This window comes from Mytilus californianus, unplaced genomic scaffold, assembly GCF_021869535.1.
Source record: "Mytilus californianus isolate M0D057914Y unplaced genomic scaffold, xbMytCali1.0.p SCAF_36, whole genome shotgun sequence".
NCBI lineage: Eukaryota > Metazoa > Mollusca > Bivalvia > Mytilida > Mytilidae > Mytilus > Mytilus californianus.
Genome location: NW_026262686.1, coordinates 1,599,886 through 1,626,245, shown reverse-complemented (window position 1 = coordinate 1,626,245; position 26,360 = coordinate 1,599,886). Strand labels below are relative to the sequence as shown.

The 26,360-nt window shown below is 33.3% G+C and overlaps 1 protein-coding gene across 1 annotated transcript; it reads right to left on the bottom strand.

Moving 5' to 3' along the window:
- Positions 1-1,814: 1,814 nt before the first annotated feature.
- On the bottom strand, positions 1,815-22,136 carry LOC127736727 (uncharacterized). The gene is given in 5 exon segments (XM_052247310.1): positions 1,815-5,951; positions 6,006-7,578; positions 13,605-14,067; positions 18,675-18,904; positions 21,856-22,136. Coding segments are annotated over 5 exon segments (4,527 nt in total). The 5' UTR covers positions 22,070-22,136; the 3' UTR covers positions 1,815-3,904.
- Between the last annotated feature and the right edge of the window lie 4,224 nt (positions 22,137-26,360).

Here is a 26,360-nt window from a genome sequence, read left to right as displayed (position 1 = left end):
CCCTTTTTCATAAACATTAAGGACCATAACCCCCAAAATCAATCCAAAGTTTCCTTTTTTGGTATGAAACCTTGTACAATTTCATACAGATCAACAAACTTATACTCAAATTATTTTCCGGAAACCAGAAAATCTAAGATTTGTTTGCTCCTTTTTGGTCTCTTATTCCTTAACTCTTTTGGGCCATGGCCCACAAAAGCAATTTAAACCTTCCTTAGGAGGTACGGAACCTTGTGATAAAATTTCATAGAGATCCATATACTCATACACAAATTTTTGTCCTGAAACAGGAAAAATGCCTGTTTTTGGCCCCTTATTCCTAAACAGCTAAGACAATAACCCCCAAATTCAATCATAACCTTCCTTTTGTGGCATGGAACCTTGTGCTACAATTTCATAAGGTTCCATACACTTATATTCAAGTTGTTGTCTGAAAACCACGTGTCTTCGAAAGTTGACGACGACGACGCTGACACCCTCGTATAAAAATTGGGGAAAATGGTAAACCAATCATTTCAGATCAATACCACCTATCAGGCTTGATGTTAATAGACCGTATGAAGACCTCAACATTATGTACATTGCAGTCAGATTTTATCTACCAATAGCGGTTTTCAAAATAATAGACAAAACTAGTATTTTACCCATATGTGCTTTTTTTTAGCCATGTCGGCAATAATGGTTGGCAGGTGTGATCATCGGAAATATTTGTCAAACTATGATGACTGTTGGTTTGGTTCCAATTGACCTGATCGTTTCAGAGTTAAAGTAAATGGACGGACGACGACCTTTGGGTCAGTTGTGCAAAAAATTGGACCGATTCACTAGAAAAATGAAAGAAGAAAAAACACAACAGGACAATATACCAACTGTGTTGATTCTGATATGTAAATATTATCTCTTGCTCTGACAATGTATAGTCGTACAGTCAAATTGATAAATGAATGATTAGTTTTTAAAGGAGAAATTTTAAGTCCCCATTATATGGACTCCATAGTCATGAGAGTGAACAATAGCTATTGTATTTATTCAATGGGACAGTTTACTTTTCAAAAATTTAAATACTAAGAGAAACACCTACTGATTCTGGGATACGTTGTATTTTCATTGCTATAATAAAGGACAAGAACAGTATAACTGAAAATTATCAATTTTAAATATGACAATCGTTTTGTCATCAGTTTATAACGTGTTCATATTAAAAAAGCATTAGTGAAAGGGATCGATGACTGCTGCACGATGAAAATAGCTACAGCAGTCTGCCTGACTGAATGCCCACAGTACTAACAAAAATGTTTTGACGTTTGAAATCCTGGCAAAACATTGCTGTTGCTAGGTTAATAGATATTTGTTACAGTAAAACCAAGTATAACGTAAGCCAAGCTAAAACTACAAAACTGTTATCCCCATCATAATGCTAAGCAATCAAATTACTTAGAATTGTCATAAATGAAACACTTATGTTAAACTTTGTTCTTGTGTTCGGTATCTAGCCAGCTTAACGTCATAATGTAACTCCAATTAAAGATACGTTTTTAGACTTTGTTACTCTTCAGAATTAAATAAATTTTGACAAAAGGAAGTTTTCAGGTCAAATATGTGACTTATTAAGACCAACACGATATGGACGATGTCCCCTCTACTCTGCCATATGCATGTGTATAGTTCCACATACTTTGGATTAGATAAACAGTGATTTTGAAGTACAACTTGTAATTGTTGCACTGTCTGTAAGACACAAATGATGCCCCCGTCTAATAAATTATAAATTGAACACTTTGTATGACGATCTATCTTTTATTTGTTATCTGATTGTCTACATTTGCTGGACTGAATGTCCAACGCAAAGGTTTCAACTTTCCAGTTTTAGTAGTCACCAAATTCAACTTTTTGTGAATATCTAACATGCCATGAAACCAGGTTCAACCCACCATTTTTTCTTAAAATGGCCTGTACCAAGTCAAGAATATGGCAGTTGTTATCAGATAGTTCGTTTCTATGTGTGTTGGCGTTTGTTTTTGTTGCACTTCGGTGTTCCTGTTGTTCCTTTGTTTTCCTCTTATAGTTGATGTGTTTCCCTCGGTTTTGGTTTGTAACCCGGATTTGTTTTCTCTCAATCGATTTATGACTTTTGAACACCGGTATACTACTGTTGCCTTTATTTAACACCCCTATCCCCCCTTTTCCGACTTCTATTTGAGTATTTGAAAGAAATCACAATATTGTGGACATCTCTATCATGTGTAGAAACATCCTACATTAAAACTTGAGCTTAAAAACTGTAGGAGGAGATAGTCAGACAAACCATGTATTTATATTCTAACGGACGAACAGACGGACGGACAGGGTAAATTAATATGCCCCTTGATATTTTGTCGCGGGGGCTTTAAAAAATCTGCAATCAAAATGTTGGCTAATCTTAGTTACAGACCGGTAGATCGCAAAATTTACCTCCTCAAAACATGCGTACCAATAAAAATCGTCGTTACAAATGCATTGCATTAGAATTGCACCTTTCAATCTTGTAATGCTAAAACTTTTTTGCTGATTTACATTTTCTTTCCATTTTTCATAACATTTATAGCTTTCATTATAATATACAAAATGACAAATTAAGGCGAAAGTAGTTTACCGACGTTCAAATATTGTAAACTAGTCAAAATGGCCGTTTAGGGGACATAACGATCAAAAGAAATATTTTGATTGGTATCAATTTGGTCATTTTGAAAGTTTTGTACTTCATGTATGGCTATGGCTAATATTTTTTGCTGTTTACCGTTTCTGCTCATCTTTTCATGTTTTATAGTTTTCAAGATAGTAGGAAGCAAAACATATAGGTTACAAAAATGAATTCTTTATAAACAATAACTCCTTTAGGAAACGACCATTTAACTTAAGGGGGTGGGGGTGATGGTTTTTTCCTCAAAATAAATATTCTGATCCCCAATTTGATGAAAAAAAATATTGTGGTCAAACAGATGACAAAATAAAATATTCTGAATCCAGATTTTCCCAATACCTTATAGTGTTAAATCTAAAAAAAATAATCTGATTGATAGCGTCGAAAAACTAAAAAAAATGTTTGACTCGGACAAAAAACCATTACCACACCCCCCCCCCCCCCTTTTTGAAGTAAATGGTGGCTCCCTTAACGTGTAATTTTTGATATTCTGATTATTTTCACTGATGTATAGTTTAATCTTTTATGAATATACATATATATTAAGACAATCGCTTGCATTCCCTTATGTTCTTTTTTCATGGTGGATGGTTCGCACAATTTTGCAGGAACAAAAAACAAAATTTTATACATGATACCAAAGGATAATTCATGGTGGTTAAACATTGGTTTTGTAGTTTCATTTGGGTCCAGGTGAACTAAAACATTTCACCGTCAAATGAGTCCTTTCATGAGACACACAGACTTGTATGTCCTACAATCATTCTCTACAAATGTATATACTGTTCAACTATAAATAATACATCTTATGGTATCTAATAACATAAAAACTTAACAAGGTTAGATTTAGCTGATTAACATAATTTTTTATCAAAATTCAGTACAACCATTATTGAAAAGAAAATCAACACTATCGATGTAACAACATGACCAAGTAGATATTATTGCATAGTTTTGACATTATGAAATAAAAGTACTTTGAAAGTTATTTATATAGTTATCTTTTTTTGTACTATTTCTTGTCATACTGGTTGATCATTTGAATAGTCTTTGATTTATAATACTGTAAAACATGATAGTCACATTGTTTATTTGTTTTGCCTCTGTGATAAATATACAATATTGGTGTGATTTTCTTTTCTACTAATATTTAGTTGTGTTGGTCCTTTATAATAAATCAGAATACTATTTAGCATATAAGTGTTATTGATTTATCTTGTTTGTCTATTTTCGTCTGTATATAATTGTATATTTATTCTGTCTCTGTAATAAATGCACAATATTGGTATGATTTTCTATGCTAGCAACATCTAGTGGTGTCAGACCCTTACATTTACTGTTTAAATCTGCCTTATGGTTTATTAACACCTGAACTACTTTAGTAAATCCATTCTGACAAGCAATAAACAGAGGTGATGATCCAGTATCTCTACACTTATTAATGTCTGCCTTATTGCTTATTAACATATGAACTACTGCAGTATGTCCTTCATGACAAGCAACGAACAGAGGAGACATCTCTTTCTCATTACACTTATTAACGTCTGCCTTACTGTTAATTAACATATGAACAACTTCAGTTTGTCCATATCCACAAGCAATGAACAAAGGTGATTCTCCAGTATCTGTACTCTCATTAATGTTTGCCTTATTGTTTATTAGCATCTGAACAACTTCAGTGTATCCACTTTGACAAGCAACGAACAAAGGTGATACTCCAGTATCTCTACATTTATTAATGTCTGCCTTATTGTTTATTAACATCTGAACTACTTCAGTATGACCTTTCTGACAAGCAATGAACAAAGGTGATTCTCCACTATCACTACACTTATTCATGTCAGTGTTATTGTTTATTAACATCTACAGTATTTCAGTATGTCCTTGGTCACACGCATTGAACAGAGGTGATGCGCCAGTATATGTACACTTATTTATGTCTGCATTATTGTTTATTAACATCTGAACAATTTCAGTGTATCTATTCTGACATGCAATGTACAGAGGTGATTCTCCAGTATCTGTTAACTTATTAATGTCTGCCTTATCGTTTATTAACATCTGAACAATTTCAGTATATCCTTGATCACAAGCAACGTACAGTGGTGACATCTCCTTACCGTTACACTTATTAATGTCTGCCTTACTGTTTATTAAAAGCTGGACTACTTCATTATATCCATTGTGGCAGGCAATGTACAGAGGTGATTCTCCAGTATCTCTACACTCATTAATGTCTGCCTTATTATTTATTAACATTTGAACTACTTCAGTATGTCCTTCATGACAAGCAATGAACAGAGGTGATATCCCTTTATCGTTACACTTAGTTATGTTTGCATAACTGTGTGTTAACATTTGAACAACTTCACTGTATCCGTATTTACAAGCAATGAACAGCGGGGATTCTCCAATATCATTACACTTATTCATGTCTGCCTTATTATTCATTAACATCTGAACTACTTCAGTGTGTCCTTGGTGACATGCAATGTACAGATGTGATTCTCCTGTATCTGTACATTTATTAATGTCTGCCTTATTGTTAATTAATATCTGAACTATTTTAGTTTGTCCTTCCTGACAAGCAATGAACAGAGGTGATACTTCTCCGTCATAACATATATTACTATCTGCGTTATTGTCTATCAACATCTGAACAATTTCAAAATATCCATTCTGACAAGCAATGAACAGAGGTGATGCTCCAGTATCTCTACACTTATTTATGAAAGCCTTAAATTCTATCAACATCTGAACTACTTCAGTATGTCCTTGTTGACAAGCAATGCTCACAGGTGATATTTTTTTATCATTACACTTATTAATGTCTGCTTTATTGTTTATTAACATCTGAACAACTTCAGTATTTCCAATCCCGCAAGCAACGAACAGTGGTGATTCTCCAGTATCTTTACACTTATTAATGTCTGCCTTGTTGTTTATTAATATCTGAACAGCTTTAGTATGCCCTACCTGACAAGCAATGAGCAAAGGTGATTCTCCAGTATCTATACAATTATTTATGTCTGCATTATTGTTTATTAAAATCCGAACTACTTCAGTATGTCCTTTCTGACAAGCAACGAACAGAGGTGATTCCCCAGTACCTATACACTTTTCAATGTTTGCCTTATTGCTTATTAACATTTGAACTACTTCAGTATGTCCCTCATGACAAGCAATGCACAGAGGTGATATTTCTTTATCATTACACTTATCAATATCTGCCTTATTGTTTATTAACATATGCACTATTTCAGTTTGTTCAGTTTGTCCAGTCATACAAGCAGTGAACAGGGGTGATTCTCCAATTTGTTCACACTAATTAATGTCTGCCTTATATTTTATTAATATTTGAACTACTTCCGTGTGTCCCTGATGACAAGCAATGAACAGAGGTGATTCTCCAGTATATATGCAATTGTTTATGTCTGCCTTTTTGTTTATTAACATTTGTACTACTTTAGTATGTCCTTTCTGACAAGCAATGTATAGAGGTGATTCCCCAGTACCTATACACTTTTGAAGGTTTGCCTTATTGTTCATTAACATCTGAACTATTTCAGTATGACCATTTTGACAATGGTTTACATTGCTGATACAATGATGTAAACACCATGTAACTAGATCAACATCGCCTATAAAACAACTCTGTATCAAAGGAGTGCTATTGTTATTTGTGTCATATAGACTTGCCAATTGTTTCTGTTGTGATACATCTAAACTTTTTATATAAACTAGGAATCTTTGTCTGAAGATTTGATTGTTCATATTGATGTTACAGTAGACATCGACTACATTTTCTCTCGACCAGTCATCTACCATTCTCTGTATATACATTTGCTGATATCTTTCTGGTACAACAACTATAAAGTTATTATTATTGCTTTTCTTTTCAAATAAAAACCTTTCACTTATCAAATCACTTGAAGCATTTATAATTAAACAATAAATCATTGCATTGCCAAAGTAGAAAGCCAGAAAGTCAAACAGTTTGTCATGAATAGTTCTGTACACTGTATCATCCTTTCTGATAAATGTATCAGTCAGTGAATCCAGCTCATCACGAACAACCAATCGTGACGTTCCTTTCACAACTTTACAAGCTTCATATGTGTTTTTTATATTTGTTTTGATATCTTTGTCTATATTTCCTGTAAGCCATTCTTCTTTCACACTATTGTTAAACATGACACATAGAGCCAGAGCACAGTATTTGACATGCGCCCCCACTGTCTGTAATTTATCTATCTCTTCTTTGTAAACTGTATATGGATTGTTAAAGAAATTGATAATACTTAATTTTGTGTTTTTGTTGTAGAATTGACATAAAAGAGGAAAACAGTCAAACATGTCATCAAATTCATTGATCTTAGAAGCGTTTGTTTTCATGTAAAGTTCAGCAATAGATTGCTTTTCTGGTTTTGATAAACATATATCTTCAGACAAAAGATGACATTCACAGGAACGAAAAAAGGATAAAGATTTCATTTTGTTGTCATTATAAACCTGTAGTCTACAAGACATAATTAACTTAACTGAATTCTTTTCTATTAGTGTTTTGATTTTTTCCATCAGATTTTTCCAGTTTTCAAACTGCATTGGATTTAAAGCATATTTTCCACAAAAATTATCCACAACAAATAGGGTTTTCTTACTTGGATTGTACAAATTGCGAATTTCTTCCGGGTTTGAAACTGGTAATAAATCAAAGCCTTCTTTTTGCATTTCTAGAGCTACATGACGCACTAAAGATGATTTTCCCGTACCGAAACTTCCGGTTACAACAACACATCCATTTTCTTTAATACACTTTAATACACGTTTTGCTCCTTTTGTATCTATAAACATTGTGTCACCTTCTTTCCAAGCTTCTAACTCCTCTTTTATTTGTCCTAATAAGAAAAAGATATATTATTCTGAGAATATTAATGTCATTTCAAGACTGGCTTAAGTTGATTCTATACATCAAATATGGTTGACCTATTGCATATAGTAAATGAGAAACCCAGTCAAGCAGGAAAATTTAGCATTGACCAATGAAACATGAAAATGAGGTCAAAGTTCAGATGAACCCTGAAAGTCAGACATGAACAGCTTACAATCATTCCATACACCAAATACACTTGACTAACTGCTGATAGTATCTTGGAAAAAACATCACATTGAACAATAAACCATGAACATGAGATCATGGTCAGATGAATCCTGCATGTATACCTTAAAGTCAGTCAATAGGCCACATTATACATTTTTCAGTTGACCTTTTGATTTTAGTATTTGCAATACGGACTTTACTCTGAAAAACTTAAACTTTGATCACTGTTCCATGAAATGGGGTCAAGGTTATATTTAAATAGATATCAGAAGATGTGGTATGAGTGCCAAAGAGACAACTCTCCATCCAAGTCAAAATTTATAAAAGTAAACCATTATAGGTCACAGTACGGTCTTCAACACGGAGCCTTGGCTCACACCGAACAGTAAGCTATAAAAGGCCCCAAAAATTACTAGTGTAAAACCATTCAACGGGAAAACCAACGGTCTAATCTATATAAAAAACGAGAAACGAGAAACACTTATGAACCATATCAACAAACGACAACTACTGAACATCAGATTCCTGACTTAGGACAGGTGCAAACAAATGCAGCGGGTTTAAAGGTTTTAATGGTACCAAACCTTCACCCTTTTTCTGAAACAATAGTGTAACATCACAACATAGAAAGACACACTATAAAATATCAACTGAAATAGCTTAACTCAATCAAAGGATATATTAACACCATCGAACATACACTGAACAAATAAATTTGACCTATGATACAATGTAAATACAAAATAGATAAACTAAGGGAAGAATAACATGTTATATCGGTATGAAATGTTAAACAATTAAAGAAAAACAATATGCTCGAACAAAAATATCAGCCATTTGCAATAACTTTAAGCACAGGTAAATGAAAATAATTTTGTTGTTAGGTATACGTGTACAGTTCCAATAGAGAAGGGGAATATTTTTACAAAATGAATAATTTTGATGTTCATAGTACGAAGTGAAAATTTATAGTAATATCAAACACTTATCAAAGCTGGTATATAGACCAGATATAACCCTAAATAACATTAAATAACAAAAAAGCAATACAATTAGTATCAACAGGTCAAATAAACAAGAAAGTACGATTTGAGAGTACTCGCAGTTACTGACAGCTAGTTAAAAGCCAAAACAATTAATAATAAAAAATCATGCATCAGAGACTAAAATCAACTAAAACATATCCCAGGAATTTAGTATTTTAACGTCATGGACAGTCAAAGAAGACATGACTAGTGCAATGCTAAAAATAAATGTATCGACAGACAGTAGGAGAGTTAGGAGTTTAACCTCTTTATAGATCAAAACGAACGTGGGTGTGTCTATATACATCCCGTTTGAAAAGAATACAAATTTAGTTATGTTTCAATTTGCTGATGACAAAATCGATATTAGTGCAAATGTAAACTATATTCAAAGATCTGATTACAGCACTGGTAAGATAACCTTTACTAATAAGTTTGTTTAAAGGTTCGATGAGTTTACACGGATCACATAGTGATTTCCGCGCTTTAAGTACAATATTACCGTAAAATTTAGGATGTGAAATACCGATTTTAATCAGTTTTCTACAAGTACAGCCAAATTTACTAATCAAATCTTTGTATCTATGAAAGAACTTAGCAAAAGTTTTACGTAATTTATGGTAACGAAATCCCTGACTTAATAATTTACCAGTGATGCATTGATTACGTTCGTTAAAATCTATGACATCACTACACACACGGGCATAACGAACGAGTTGGGATATATAAACACCGTATGATGGAGCCAAAGGAACTCTCTGTTTGACCGACATGCTAATCTTGTATTGATGTAATTTATCAACAACAACAACAAGACTTTATTTTAAGAGGGTTACACAGTTAGCTATATAACTAATCTTCCCTGAGGCCCTCACCATTAAAATCAAACAACATGCAAACATATACATTGCATACATTAGTTGGAGACAAGTATGATAATAATGTTCATTACAACTTGATAAAATGTTAAGAAAAAATAAACGTGATGACATAATCAGTTTTTATATTTTTTATACAGCTAGGTTGATTTCAATAAATGATCTGTTATCTTGTATTTGAAAGAATTAACATTTGTAATATTTCTTAACGGTATTGGCAAGTTAATCCACAAGAATGGTCCAGAATACATAAAAGATTTTTTGAACAATTCTGTTTTTGGTTTAGGGAGTATGAGGTTTCCTTGAATAGCATTTCTCAAGGGGTATGGATTTCTGTCTGAAACATAATAAAACTTGTTAGTAAGATATGATGGTGCGTCATTTTTGATGCACTTAAATGTCATCACAAACTTGTGATATTTTATTCTCTGTTCAACGGTCATCCAGTTTAAGTGTTTGAATAAAGGCTCAGAAGGAGCGAAAGGGTCTGTTTCTAGTATTAATCTAGCAGCTCTCTTTTGTAATTTTAATATTCTATTTAAGCCCTCACTGCTACAACTACTCCACACTATACAACACTAATCAATTAGTGGGAAGATATAACCATTATAAAATAATTTTTGCAGTCTAGATTTAGAAATTTCTTAATCTTTTATAGTAGATATAGCCTAGATGAAATTTTTGAGCAGATCACATCAATTTGGTTTGTCCATGTGAGGGAAGGGTCAATTTTAATGCCTAATAGACTTTCGCATGTGGAAGATTGTATCACTTGATTGTTAATAGTTAAACAACTCTCATTGTAATGTTGCATTGCTTTTTGCTTTGTTCCAATAATCATATATTTTGTTTTATTTTTATTGATGAACATATTGTTATCATTACCCCATTCCTCAACACCATGTAACTCGTTGTACCTTTGACTGGAGAGTTTGATAACAATTACCAGAAACATGTAAAGTTTAATCATCAGCATATAAATCAGTGCAACAATTTTTCATATAGATAGGAAGGTCGTTTATGTATAATATAAACAGAAGGGGCCCTAATATGGAGCCTTGGGGGACACCATACTTGATATAAAGTTTTTCGGAATGAGCTTACCAATTTGTACTTGTTGAGTACTTTCATTCAAATACGATTTAAAAAACGAAACAGCAGCATTATCAAATCCACAAATTTCAAGTTTTTTACATAGAATATCATGATCTACTACATCAAAAGCTTTCTTAAAATCCAACAGGACTGCTAAGTTGATTTTACCTTCATTCATATCCTGTACCCATTTATCTATGATATTGATAAGGGCAGTTTGGCAAGAGTGTTCTTGTCAAAACCCAGACTGTGCTGGTTGTAAAAGATCTAATCTTTATAGATAGTCATACAAATGTTTTGAAACATGCTTTTCTAAAAGTTTTGATAAAACAGGAAGTACAGAAATTGGTCTATAATTTGCTGCCATGAATTTTTCCCCAGCTTTAAAAATAGGGATTACTCTTGCATTCTTTAGAACACTGTGAAATGTACTTGTATCTATTATTCTGTTAAAAATGTAAGTTAAAGATGAAGATATGAAGGGAGCACTTTATTTAAAAAATTTTGGTCCTATTTTATCAGATCCGGTGGATTTACTAATGTCAAGTTTGATCATCTCATTAAATAGATCATTTATTGTGACAGGTGGAATTGAAAATTTTACTTGTTTTGACTTAGTAAATTTCTTTTGTACAAATTGAGTTAATTTTGCATAATCATGATTTTTGCTCATACATCTGTCAGTCCTCAGGTTTTCAACACATGATGTAAAAAACTAATTAAAAACATTACAAATATCACTGACATTATTAGTTGTAGCACCATCTTCATTTAAAAGTTCATATGGTTTTTCTTGTTGGGATGGGTTAAGACTGTGAATACATTTCCACAAATCTTTTGAAGCTTTTGAATTTTTTACCATCTTTGAATAAAAATTTCTTTTAGATTCATCCATTATGTGTTTTGTCCTGTTTTTCCAAAATTTGAACTCGGACTACATTCCTAGTCTATGGTATTTCTCTCTCATTTTCCTGGCATATGTAATTTCATTATTGAACCATTCAGGTTGTCTGTCTCTTTTTTTTACCCTTTTAGTAACAATTGGTGCATGTTTATCTAGAACTCCATTAAATATGTCATACCATATCTAAATACATGTCTTTGGGTGACTTTCATGTTCAATTTTATCAAAAGGTGCAATAGCTAAGTCACTTAGAAAATTTGTCTCATTGAATTTTTTGAAATTTCTGTAAGAAATGGTAATATGAATATCTTTTTTGATATAAGTGGAATTTTTTTCTTTTCTAGTTAAACAAACTGGATAATGATCCCTTATTGAGAATTTAGCAACATGTGATCCTAGTATCAAATCTTAATTGGTGACATAAACATGATCAATAAGTGTACTAGAATCAGTTGTTTCTTGAATCATCTGGTTGAGACTATAGGTTTCTAATAAACTTAGCCATTTTTGTGGTTGTTTATTAGGTTTCAAAAAATCTATATTAAAATCACCAATTAGAATAATATCTGAATTATGATTGATGGCAGTTGTAATTTCTTTTTCAAATTCATCAATCCAATTAATTAATGAACTAGGAGGTCTGTATCGAATACAGTTATCCTTTTACATATACTCAGTGAGAATTTCACATAAAAAAATAAGGTCATATTGTTCATTTAAGCACTCGCTGAACCATGATAGATTGATTGATTGGTGTTAAAACGCGCTGAACCATGAAAATGAGGTCATATTTTTTAATAAATAAAAAGTAAAATAACAAAAATACCAAACTGAAATGAAAATTCAAAACGGAAAGTCCCTTATCAAATGGCAAAATCAAAAGCTGAAACACATCAAACGAATGGAAAACAACTGTCATATTCCTGATTTGTTACTTGGTATAAGTTATTACTGCAAATTTGACAAAGGGGATCAATTTGGAATAGCCTAGTGTAAATATGTAATATAACTTGTGTTGGACTAGCAAAAAAAGATGCTTTTCCAACTTTGTGATATTTTTTAACAAAAAATAAGTTTTTCAACTGATTTTTGTAGTTTGTTCATATGTTGTACTGTTACACCACTGTCCAATGTTAGGGGAGGGTTCGGTGCCCGCTAACATGTTTAACCCTGTCACATTCTGTATGTGCCTGTCCCACGTCAGGAGCCTGTAATTCAATGGTTTTCGTTTGTTGCTGTATATCATTTTTTTTTTTCTTCATTATTTTGTACATATATCAGGCCGTTAGTTTTCTCGTTTGAATTGTTTTACATTTGTCATTTCGTGGCCTTTTATAGCTGACTATGCGGTATGGGTTTTACATATTGTTAAAGGCCGTATGGTGACCTATAATTGATAATTGCTATGTCATTTGGTATCTTGTGGTGTGTTGTCTCGTTTGCAATCATACCACATCTTCTTATTATTTTTTTTCCAAATTCACAAAAATCAATATTTGTCGCTGGTAATCAATTTGGAACAGGTTTACATACCTTTATTTCAATGTTCGTTGAGATCCTAACCAAAAGGATTTCTTTGTCAAAATTAAGATTGTTTAACAAAAACTAAGTTTTTCCCACACCCACCCCTAACTTTCACAGAAATCACTTTTTTGTATCAGGAATCAATTAGGAGTAGAATATTAAACAAATGTTTCAGTTTTCATTAAAATCTTAACCCAAAAAGATGTTTCTCAAAATGTTTCCAAGGATGATTTGCAAATTTTCATCAAACGGGTTTGTTTGTTATTATCAATTAAATAAAACACTCTAATGATATCATTGTCATATATCTCTAGTATATATCGTTTGGAAATATATCACCCTGTATTACCCTTTATATTATTACTCTACCTCTCCTGTCCAAATGAGTATAATTTACCTCTGTTGTTCCATGGTGTTGGGTCCTTTAAATGTTCTGTCACTTCTGTGTGTTCAGTCTGTAAAGTATTATGGGAATCTTGTAACTTCCTCAGATTTTCTTTCACTTTCGAGTGTTCAGTCTGTAAAGTACTGTTAGAATCTGTTAAAATGGTCAAATTGTCTGTCACTTTTGAGTGTTTAGTCTGTAAAGTGCTGTTGGAATTTTGTAAGATGCTCAGATTTTCTGTCAGTTTTGAGTGTTCAGTCTGTAAAGTACAGTGGAAATCTTCTAACTTATTTAGATTCTCTGTTACTTTTGAGTTTTCAGTCCCCAAGTGGTCCATTGTTTGTCTCAGTTCCTTCCTTTCTTCCTGTGATTGTTTGATTTCCAACATAATTTCCTGATTTGACTGATCTAAGATTTTCACCTTTAATTCTTGGCACTCTTGATTCATTGGTTGACCACCCAATCTACTTACAGCCTACAAATAAATATTTCAATAAACAATATAACATCAATGTGTTTCAATGATTTCTTTGTGTACAATCGATCTGTTCCAATAAATTCTTCATGTACAACAACCCTTCCGGAGTACCTGTTGTGTCCTTTTTGTTTTGTTAATGTTTTGTAGTGCTAATTTTTCTCTCTGTTTGTCTTATTTCTATCAGTGTTGGTCTTATTTATCCTAGGTTTATAAATCTATAAATTTAAGGGTTAGACAGGAAACATAATCAAATCCCCAATGGTATGAATCCAAATCACAGACTACGTCTTGTTAGATAATAACATGATACATTAAAAGGAAAACAGGAATCACCAACAATACAGGACAGTACAACAGCGCCTCCGAAATATCAGACATACAGAGACAAATGAAAATGAACAACACATGGTCTAGATAGCCTGACTTTGTACAGGTACATAATAAAGTGAGGCGAAACCAGTATAACGTTCACGTAACCCTCCCATTTTGCCAATTTAGACCATATGCTGGAAAACAGCAGTTGCCTGTATTGTAGAAAGAACGTCATTACCTGTAAATAGTTTTTGAATAACCAGAGTTCATCCCTGTTTGTAGACCAAACAGTCGTAAAGCCAAAGCAAACCTACCAGAGGGTTCAAGGAGCCTGTGTTGTTGCCATGGTATTTTTACATAAATTTTATACCATGTAACAAGAATATTTGTGTTGAATGGTAGTTGTGTGAACCCAAATTTTGTCAATATCTTGCTCATTATTTTGCTGGATAGGGTATTGTAAACTCATGATACGCCCATATTTAGCATTTTCTAATTGTTGCGAGAAAAAAATGAAATATTAAGAAGGCAACTAATCAGAAGTTAGTAAAATGGCTCTGTAAAAGTCATGAATCGGGATATCTTTAGGCGTATCAATATAGCGTAAAAAATGACTGTTAAAATTACTAAATTACTCTGAAACGACCAACCAGAAAAGGTTAATAATTTAAACCTGGTCAACATTCACCAATGCCAACAAAAGTCTTAAATTTCTAATGAATTGATCCAAACATACTAGAGTTAGTGCATTACATTTAAAAAATGCCTTTTATTAAACTGACGGTCAAAGTACCATATCTCTGGAATGACAAATTGGAAAAATTTCAAAATTAAATTTTATCTTACCGTAACCAATTCCAACCGTTATGTAAAGTTTCCAAAAAATCAAAGCATCCTCAAGTTATGGTCCAAACTGTGAAAAATTTACTTAAATTTGACATTTAAAGTCCTGTAACTCTGGAACGACAAACTAGAATTTTCAATTCTTTTATCAATCCCAACATAAGCGTAAAGTTTTGAGGAAATCAGTTAATGCGCGATATGTGAAAAATTGCTGTAAATCTGACAGTTAAAGTCCCGTAACTGTTGAAAAACTAAATTACAAAAAAAACGAAATTGAGTTTTTTTCTGTCTATTCTAATGTTGTGTTTTAATTTTAAGGGAATTGGTAAAAGCAAATTTGAATTATCATACGCAGTATTGACGTACGGACGGATGGACTATGCTATACCATAAGAGCATTGGTTGAATGTTACATAAATAATGGCACAAAAACATAAAGTGCCATTTTCCAATAGACCAAGAGCGGGGTACCATAACTCCTGAACGGTAGAGTGAAAATCGTCAATATTGAACTTGACCTCCATTTTGTCATCAGGGTACCAACTGACAGTTTTGATCATATTGACTTGTTTGAAGATCTTGTGTTGAGGTTCAAAGTTTTAATATATCTTTTACAGTTTTCAAGGTATTAGGTTAAACTCTAAAATGGATCAAAAATAAAAAAAAGGACCTTAAATGAATAGACTGAAGAGTTTGGCTATTCATTTCATTTATAGATCTTATCTTATCATTTTTGCTATTTAAATTTTCCCCTCTATATCTACTAAAGTATATAGTGGTAAAAGACAAAAAACACCATAAATGGGTTAAAATTGTAATTATAAGGATTATAGACTGATGATATCAGTCATTTTGACTAATTACTAGATCTAATTGTGCCAATTATAGGACAATATTTAACTCCTGTAAGGCAAGCAGTCAAATGGTGATTTTGGTCATGCTGACTTATTAGGCATTGACCAGTTTTTTTAATTTGTCTACCAAATTTTATTTTTTCTATTATTACAAATGTATAATGTTAATTAAAAACACAACAAATGGGTTAAAATTGTAATTGAAAGGCAATGATTCCTATTACTAGTGACTGACAATTTTGGTCAATTTAACTTATTTGAACACCTTATTTTACTGATAATTTTTACTATTTACAGTTTTTCTCTTAGTCCGAGATTGCTCTGACTTCTGATGGACTTTAGAGGACTTGCTGGAACCCAAAATGACAAATCCTCATATTCCTACTGACACTGAAGTGCAAGAATGCCTAATCACCAGCATGTTCTATGAAACAAAGTGGATGGAGGGCTACATTATCCTGTCTTATTCTTATATTCCTACTGACACTGAAGTGCAAGAATGTCTAATCATCGGCATATTCTCTGAAACAAAGTGGATGGAGGGCTACATTATCCTATCTTATTCTTATATTCCTACTGACACTGAAGTGCAAGAATGTCTAATCATCGGCATATTCTCTGAAACAAAGTGGATGGAGGGCTACATTATCCTGTCTTATTCTTATATTCCTACTGACACTGAAGTGCAAGAATGTCTAATCATTGGCATATTCTCTGAAACAAAGTGGATGGAGGGCTACATTATCCTGTCTTATTCTTATATTCCTACTGACACTGAAGTGCAAGAATGTCTAATCATCGGCATATTCTCTGAAACAAAGTGGATGGAGGGCTACATTATCCTGTCTTATTCTTATATTCCTACTGACACTGAAGTGCAAGAATGTCTAATCATCGGCATATTCTCTGAAACAAAGTGGATGGAGGGCTACATTATCCTGTCTTATTCTTATATTCCTACTGACACTGAAGTGCAAGAATGTCTAATCATCGGCATATTCTCTGAAACAAAGTGGATGGAGGGCTACATTATCCTGTCTTATTCTTATATTCCTACTGACACTGAAGTGCAAGAATGTCTAATCATCGGCATATTCTCTGAAACAAAGTGGATGGAGGGCTACATTATCCTGTCTTATTCTTATATTCCTACTGACACTGAAGTGCAAGAATGTCTAATCATCGGCATATTCTCTGAAACAAAGTGGATGGAGGGCTACATTATCCTGTCTTATTCTTATATTCCTACTGACACTGAAGTGCAATAATGTCTAATCATCGGCATATTCTCTGAGACAAAGTAGATGGAGGGCTACATTATCCTGTCTTATTCTTATATTCCTACTGACACTGAATTGCAAGAATGTCTAATCATTGGCATATTCTCTGAAACAAAGTGGATGGAGGGCTACATTATCCTGTCTTATTCTTATATTCCTACTGACACTGAAGTGCAAGAATGTCTAATCATCGGCATATTCTCTGAAACAAAGTGGATGGAGGGCTACATTATCCTGTCTTATTCTTATATTCCTACTGACACTGAAGTGCAATAATGTCTAATCATCGGCATATTCTCTGAGACAAAGTAAATGGAGGGCTACATTATCCTGTCTTATTCTTATATTCCTACTGACACTGAAGTGCAAGAATGTCTAATCTTTGGCATATTCTCTGAAACAAAGTGGATGGAGGGCTACATTATCCTGTCTTATTCTTATATTCCTACTGACACTGAAGTGCAAGAATGTCTAATCATCGGCATATTCTCTGAAACAAAGTGATTGGAGGGCTAGGTGATCTAAAAAACATAGTAACAAGAAAAACCGAGCCAGGGGATGTGATAAAGATATCTTCATTAAAATATAATGACTCTTCAGGTGGATGAAATGTAGCGGTGCTTCCCCTTACCTAGTAGATTGATAACCTCTTTTCATTAGCTATACTAGTCGAGTACTCTTTTAGCCCAGTTGGTAGAGCGGTGCCTTACTGGATCGAATCCAGACTGGTACAATTATTAATTCTGGGTGGCAAACTTTGCCACTGGTTACAAACCAAAAAAGATAGAAATGACAATCACAGACTACAAAACACTACATTCAAAACAAAAGACTAAACAATACGAACCCCACCAAAAATTGGGGTGATCTCAGATACTTCTGCAGTGTAGTCAGATCCTGCTCCACACATGGCATGTGTGGAACTACTTGTTTTGGTCATGCAAGTATTAATAGTTCAAGCATATTTTATTGATCAAAATGACAAATGGATCAGACAAAAGTTTCACAACTTGAAAACGTCTTCTTTAAAGGCTTCTGCCAGTACAAATGCAGAGATATGTCTCATTCGGTGATATCAGTGAGGGGGTGAATGTGGTTAAAACAACTGGAACATATCCCTTGTCATCTGAAACACAGATATTCCATAACGGCCACCCAACTGGTGATGACTTCTGTAAAACTGTCTCAAGTGTTGGGTCCAGGGTTTCAAATGGATGATGAGACATATTTCCATCTTCATAAGAAGCAAAGACCTTGGACCACCTCAAAACCTTCCATTGCTATGATCAAAATTACATGTTTTAAATACACTTACATCTGATATATTTGTCCATGCTGTATTGAAGTAAGCAGTCTCTATTTTATTACTATCATGGTGAGCTAGTATATTTCTGTACCATTTGATCCTGGCTAGATCAGGTCCTGGAGTTGTCTCACCTTGAGGTGGGAGACTGTCAAATCCATTGATTGGATGAGTAACCATTGTCAAATGTCTGATCAAACATATCATCAATGTTACATCAAAACTTTGGGAATCAGGAACTCCTGTAACATCAAAAGTTTGGGAATCAGATAAACCTATAACATAAAAAGTATTAGAATCAGGTAAACCTGTAATATCCAAAGTATTAGATTCAGATACACCTGTACAATCAAAAGATTGAGAATCAGAAATACCTGTAACATCAAAAGTATTAGAATCATGTACACCAGTAACTTAAAAAGTATAAGAATCAAGTACAACTGTAAAATCAAAATTATTGAAATCAGGTAAACCTGTAACTTTAAAGTATCAGAACCTGGTACACCAGTACCATCAAAATCTTGAGAATTAGGGACACCGGTATCATCAAATGTGTTAGAATCATGTACACCTGTAACATAAAAAGTATCAGAATCAAGAAAGAACATCAGTAAAATCAAAATTATTTAAATCAGGTACACCTGTAACATATAATTATTAGAATCAGGTACACCTATACCATCATAAGTTTGAGAATCAGGGACAACTCTTACATTAAAATATAAGATTCAGGTACACCTATGACATTAAAAGTATTAGAGTTATGTACACCTGTAACATTAAAAGTATAAGAATCAGGAATACCTGTAACATATAAGTATTTGGATCAGGTACATCTGTAACATAAGAAATATTAGAATAAGGTACACCTGTTACATAAAACATATTAGAATCAGGTACACCAATAACATCATAAGAAGACGTATCAGGAACACCTGAAACAAAGTAAGTATAAGAATCAAGAATTATCACATCTAACTTATTGGAATCCGATACACCTGTAACATCAAAAGTAATAGAATAATGTTCACCTGAAACATAAAAATTTAAAGAATCAAATACATCTGTAAAATCAAATTATTAAAATCAGGTACACCTGTAACATTATAAGAACAAGAAACAGGAACACCTGTAACATCATAAGAACAAGAACCAGGAACACCTGTAACATCATAAGAACAAGAACCAGGAACACCTGTAACATCATAAGAACAAAAACCAGGAACACCTGTAACATCACAAGTTTTGGAATCAGGTACACCTGAAACAAAATAAGTATAAGAATCAGGTACACCTTTAATATCTAACATATTGGAATCAGATACACCTGAAAAAAAGAAAGTATAAGATTCAGGTAAACCTGTTTCATCAAAAGTATTAGAATCAGATAAACCTGTAACAACAACTAGAGGCTCTAAAGAGCCTATGTCACACACTTTGGTCTATATGCATATTCAGCAAAGGACAATCTCCAACATTGTAGACGAGAATAGAATTAATGACAAAAATCTGGGGTTTTTTTAATATTATACTGCTGATCATTTAGTCTATTTAGTTTCTCTCTATCTAATTTAGTTTTTTTCTCAAAACACAAAAGAGGGTAAAAAAAATTTCGTAATTTAAGGGCAATCACTCCTATAAAGAGTGACAGTCTACTAACTTCTTCGGCAAAATTTGACTTGTTAGTAGACCTTGTCTTGCTTATCATTTTTGATTATATAAGTGTCTATTTATCTATTATGATTTTTATCATACAAGGCAAAACGCAGAAAAAAATGGTAAAATTCGTCATTAAAGGACAATAACTCCAATGAGGAGTCGGCGGAGGATTTCCGCCATATTGTCTTAATTGTAGATCTTGACTTGCTGATCATTTTTGCTTATTTAAGTTTCATCAAGTCAAGTTAACATCAAAAGTTTTAAAGTCAGGTACACCTGTAACATCAAAAGTATTAGAATCAGGTACATTTGCAACATCAAAAGAATAAGAATCAGGTCACCTTTTAAAATCAAATGTATTAGAATCATGTACACCTGTAACATCAAAAGTATAAGAATCAAGACACCTGTATCATCAAAAGTATTAGAATCAGGTCCACCTTTCACATGAAAAGTATTAGAATCAGGTCACCTGTAAAACCAAAAGTTTGAAAATCAGGTTCACCTGTAATATAAAAGTATTAGAATCAGGTGCACCTGTAACATCAAAAGTTTGAAAATCAGGTACACTTGTAACATCAAAGGTATTAGAATCAGGTACACCTGCAACATCAAAACTATTAGAATCAGGTATATCTGTATCAACAAAAGTATTAGAATCAGGAACACCTGTATACCAAAAGTATAAGAAACAAGACACCTATAGCATCAAAAGTATTAGAATCAGGTACACGTGCAACACAAAAAGTATTAGAATCAAGACACCTGTAACATCAAAAGTATTAGAATCAAGACACCTGTAACATCAAAAGTATTAGAATCAAGACACCTGTAACATCAAAAGGATTAGAATCAGGTACACATGTAACATGAAAAGTATATGAATCAGGTACACATGTAACATGAAGAGTATTAGAATCAGATACACATGTAACATCAAAAGTATCAGAATCAGATACACATGTAACATCAAAAGTATCAGAATCAGGTACACATGTAACATCAAAAGTATTAGAATCAGGTACATCTGTAACATCAAAAGTATTAAAATCAGGTACACCTGTAATTCCAAAAGTATTAGAATCAGGTACATCTGTAATTCCAAAAGTATTAGAATCAGGTACATCTGTAATTCCAAAAGTATTAGAATCAGGTACACCTGTAATTCCAAAAGTATTAGAATCAGGTACATCTGTAATTCCAAAAGTATTAGAATCATTAGTTAAATCTATTCACACCTCGTCTGACATGCTTTTACTCAGGGTAATTTATCTGTGAATATAGTTTTGTGTTTTTGGCCGTAAGTGTTGATAACAGATTTCAATGTTTAAAAGTCTTTTTTGAATCTATTCATACCTCGTCTGACATGTTTTTACTCATGGTGATTTAGAGATAAAACATTGTATAGACATGCTGGCTATTGCTGACAATTGGATGATCAACTTAATAATATTTATACTTTGATTATTTTGGTGTTGCTGCTGTTTTGGATTGCATAATATATCTCGCTAATGTGTATGTTTATAAACCATACCATTTCTTGGAAACAAAATATTCCACTGAGCCTGGTTCAAAATTCTCTTCTTTTTCAGGTCAAAAAGAGTGTTGGAGTTTCTATTCAGTGTTGAAAGTAGATTGGTAGGTGGAAATTCTCTGTCAAAGAAAATACGAACTGCTCTTGGTGAAACTCCTTTTAATAACAAGGCTAATCGGACATAGTTCTCCTCTTCTTCAGACAGGGGGGCCATCTTTTATCAAATTGTCTCTATTTTACAATAGAAAACTATACAGTCTTTACTTTGTGACTGATGTCTGCCTGAAAAATAAAATATGATATGTAATAAACCTCCCCTTGTGTTCATCTTATTATAGAAGCATTGGCCTTGATCTTGCTGACACACATGCATCCTTAATAGCAACACATCATGTGGTGGTAGGCAACAATAAGATCATGTATAATTAATATCCTTCAAGGCATTCAAAAGATCTCAGTCAGACACAACTTTGTATATTCAAATACAGAAAAGTAAAGCTGAAAGTTGAACTACATGTGTGACCTTGTCAATTACCATGCAGACAGACATACCAGGTCAGTATAATTAGCTACCAGTAACATGTTGTTGTCATAAATGCAGTATAGAACTTAAAGAAAGTTTCAAAGCAAAATAATTATTTGATCTGAATTTGATGATTGAGTCGTCAGCAATAGACAATAAGTCAAATCTTATTTTTTTTAAACTATAGCAGCCATGTTTTGAGTGGTTTGAGTCATTAACCATAGTGATTACATGGAATACTTGGAAGTAACTGATGGTTGATGTTAAAATCTTATAAATCCATTCAGTACATTCAAATCATGGCAAACTGCAAAATCAGAGGGATCTCATTAACTCTAAACGGCAAATAAATTGCTTCGCCGAGCGCAGCTGGATACGACCGCAGAGGTCCAAGCCTGAACAGTTGGGGCAAAAATGGACACAATATTCGCGCTTGATACAGGTCTGAATTTGGATTGTAAATACATTTTTGACACATAATAGGTTCCTGACACAGAATAACTGTAGTCGAAGAACTTAGAATTGGTTATATGATTTGAATTTATATTCATTTTTTAGCTTTTGTGCAAGACACTTTGCTGTTGCAAATTGACCCCCCCCCCCAAAAAAAAATGTTCACCCCCCCCCCCCCCCCCCTTTTTTTGCAAAAAAAAAAATATTTGAAGAAATTTTCTTTTGAATTTCTGAAATCTGAAATGAGAAAAAAATTGTCCCCCCCCCTCACAATTTCTTTTTTACCCCCCCCCCCCCCCATCCCCCACCAATTTTTTTTCACCTCCATTCCCCCTTTTTCCAAAAAAAAATTCTTTCCCTCAAGGTATGGTCAAAACCTCAATTCAAATTTCCAATGGAGTTTGCAACCATAATTACCCATTTAAATACATCATAAAAGTCTTAAAATAGAAAATGACTTACATAATTATGGCTAAAATTAATATTCCTTAATCAGCATTTTTAAATAGTAACTTCTAAAAATAAATTGACAGCTAATCACCTCAAGACAATACAACATTTCTTTATACATAATTTAAAAGCAGTGTAAGGGAGGTAATCCAAACATAACATTGTACTTTTTTTTAATTGTCCATTAACCAGGAAACCCTTGTTTTTCCCCCTTTTTTGCCCCTAATTCCTAAACAGTTTGAGCCATAACCCCCCTTAAGCCAATTCTAACCATCCCTTTGTGGTATGGAAGCTTGTGGTATAATTTCAGAGAGATCCATACACCGTTCCACAAGTTATTGTCTGGAAACTAAAAAAATGCTTACTTAGGCCCCTTTTTGGCCCCTAATTCCTAAACTGTTAGGACTATAACCACCAAAATCAATCCCAACCTTCCTTTTGTGGTTATAAACCTTATGTTTAAATTTCATAGATTTCTATTTACATTTACTAAAGTTATTGTCCGGAAACCAAATGTCTTCGGACGACGCTGACGACGACGACGACGACGACGACGTGATACCAATATACGACCGCAAAATTTTTTGCGGTCGTATAAAAACAATGTTTTATTCTTGCAAAGCTATCATAGTATTATTAAAGAATTATCAATACTTCGATCCAGCCAATCAGACTCGAACATTCAATGTCAACTACCACATCAAATAATTTCTTTGCAAATGTTTTGTTCAAAGCAGCAGCTGTTGGAAGACCTAAGACTTTTCCAAGTATTGAAAGCTTTATGCATGCATGACATGGGACTTGGTTAAAATGTCTATTAATCCATAGATCCGATTCTAGCAGAATTCTGTTATTTAGATGTAGTTAGTTGTCTCATTTACAATCATACCATACCTATTTTTTACAGTTCTACCTCCCTCAGGCAAAGTTGACGGCAGATGAATTTGACTATACTACTTAGGTCGCTTTTTATATAACTTCTCACGTTCTTAGGTATTTATACATACTTGGCTTTGAAAGTTTTGGTTATATAACTCATCACGTTCTTAGGTATTTATACATCCTTGTCTTTGAAAGCTTTGGTTATATAACTCATCACGTTCTTATGTATTTATACATCCTTGGCTTTGAAAGCTTTGGTTATATAACTCATCACGTCCTTAGGTATTTATACATCTTTGGCTTTGAAAGCATTGGTTATATAACTCCTCACGTTCTTAGGTATTTATACATCCTTGGCTTTGAAAGCTTTGGTTATATAACTCATCACGTTCTTTGGTATTTATACCTCCTTGGCTTTGAAAGTTTTGGTTATATAACTCATCACGTTCGTAGGTATTTATACATCTTTGGCTTTGAAAGCTTTGGTTATATAATTCCTCACGTTCTTAGGTATTTATACATCCTTGGCTTTGAAAGCTTTGGTTATATAACTCCTCACGTTCTTAGGTATTTATACATCCTTGGCTTTGAAAGCTTCGGTTATATAACCCCCCACGTTCTTAGGTATTTATACATCCCTGGCTTTGAAAGCTTTGGTTATGTAACCCCTCAAGTTCTTAGGTATTTATACATCCTTGGCTTTGAAAGCTTTGGTTATATAACTCCTCACGTTCTTAGGTATTTATACATCCTTGGCTTTGAAAGCTTTGGTTATATAACTCCCCACGTTCTTAGGTATTTATACATCCTTGGCTTTGAAAGCTTTGATTATATAACTCCTCACGTTCTAAGGTATTTATACATCCTTGGCTTTGACAGCTTTGGTTATATAACTCCTCACGTTCTAAGGTATTTATACATCCTTGGCTTTGAAAGCTTTGGTTATATAACTCCTCACGTTCTAAGGTATTTATACATCCTTGGCTTTGAAAGCTTTGGTTATATAACTCCTCACGTTCTTAGGTACTTATACATCCTTAGCTTTGAAAGCTTTGGTTATATAACCCCTCACGTTCTAAGGTATTTATACATCCTTGGCTTTGAAGGCTTTAGTTATATAACTCCTCACGTTCTTAGGTATTTATACATCATTGGCTTTGAAAGCTTTGGTTATATAACTTCTCACGTTCTTAGGTATTTATACATCCTTGGCTTTGAAAGTTTTGGTTATATAGCTCCTCTGTTCTTAGGTATTTATACATCTTTGGCTTTGAAAGCTTTGGTTATATAATTCCTCACGTTCTTAGGTATTTATACATCCTTGGCTTTGAAAGCTTTGGTAATATAACTCATCACGTTCTTAGGTATTTATACATCCCTGGCTTTGAAAGCTTTGGTTATATAACCCCTCACGTTCTTAGGTATTCATACAGCATTGGCTTTGAAAGCTTTGGTTATATAACCCCTCACGTTCTTAGGTATTTATACATCCCTGGCTTTGAAAGCTTTGGTTATATAACACCCCACGTTCTTAGGTATTTATACATCCTTGGCTTTGAAAGCTTCGGTTATATAACTCATCACGTTCTTAGGTATTTATACATCCTTGGCTTTGAAAGCTTTGGTTATATAACTCATCACGTTCTTAGGTATGTATACATCCTTGGCTTTAAAGCTTTGGTTATATAACTCATCACGTTCTTAGGTATTTATACATCCTTGGCTTTGAAAGCTTTGGTTATATAACTCATCACGTTCTTAGGTATTTATACATCCCTGGCTTTGAAAGTTTTGGTTATATAACCCCTCACGTTCTTAGGTATTTATACATCCTTGGCTTTGAAAGCTTTGGTTATATAACTCCTCGCGTTCTTAGGTATTTATACATCCTTGGCTTTGAAAGCTTTGGTTATATAACCCCTCACGTTCTTAGGTATTTATACATCCCTGGCTTTGAAAGCTTTGGTTATGTAACCCCTCACGTTCTTAGGTATTTATACATCCTTGGCTTTGAAAGCTTTGGTTATATAACTCCTCACGTTCTTAGGTATTTATACATCATTGGCTTTGAAAGCTTTGATTATATAACTCATCACGTTCTTAGGTATTTATACATCCCTGGCTTTGAAAGTTATGGTTATATAACTCCCCACGTTCTTAGGTATTTATACATCCTTGGCTTTGAAAGTTTTGGTTA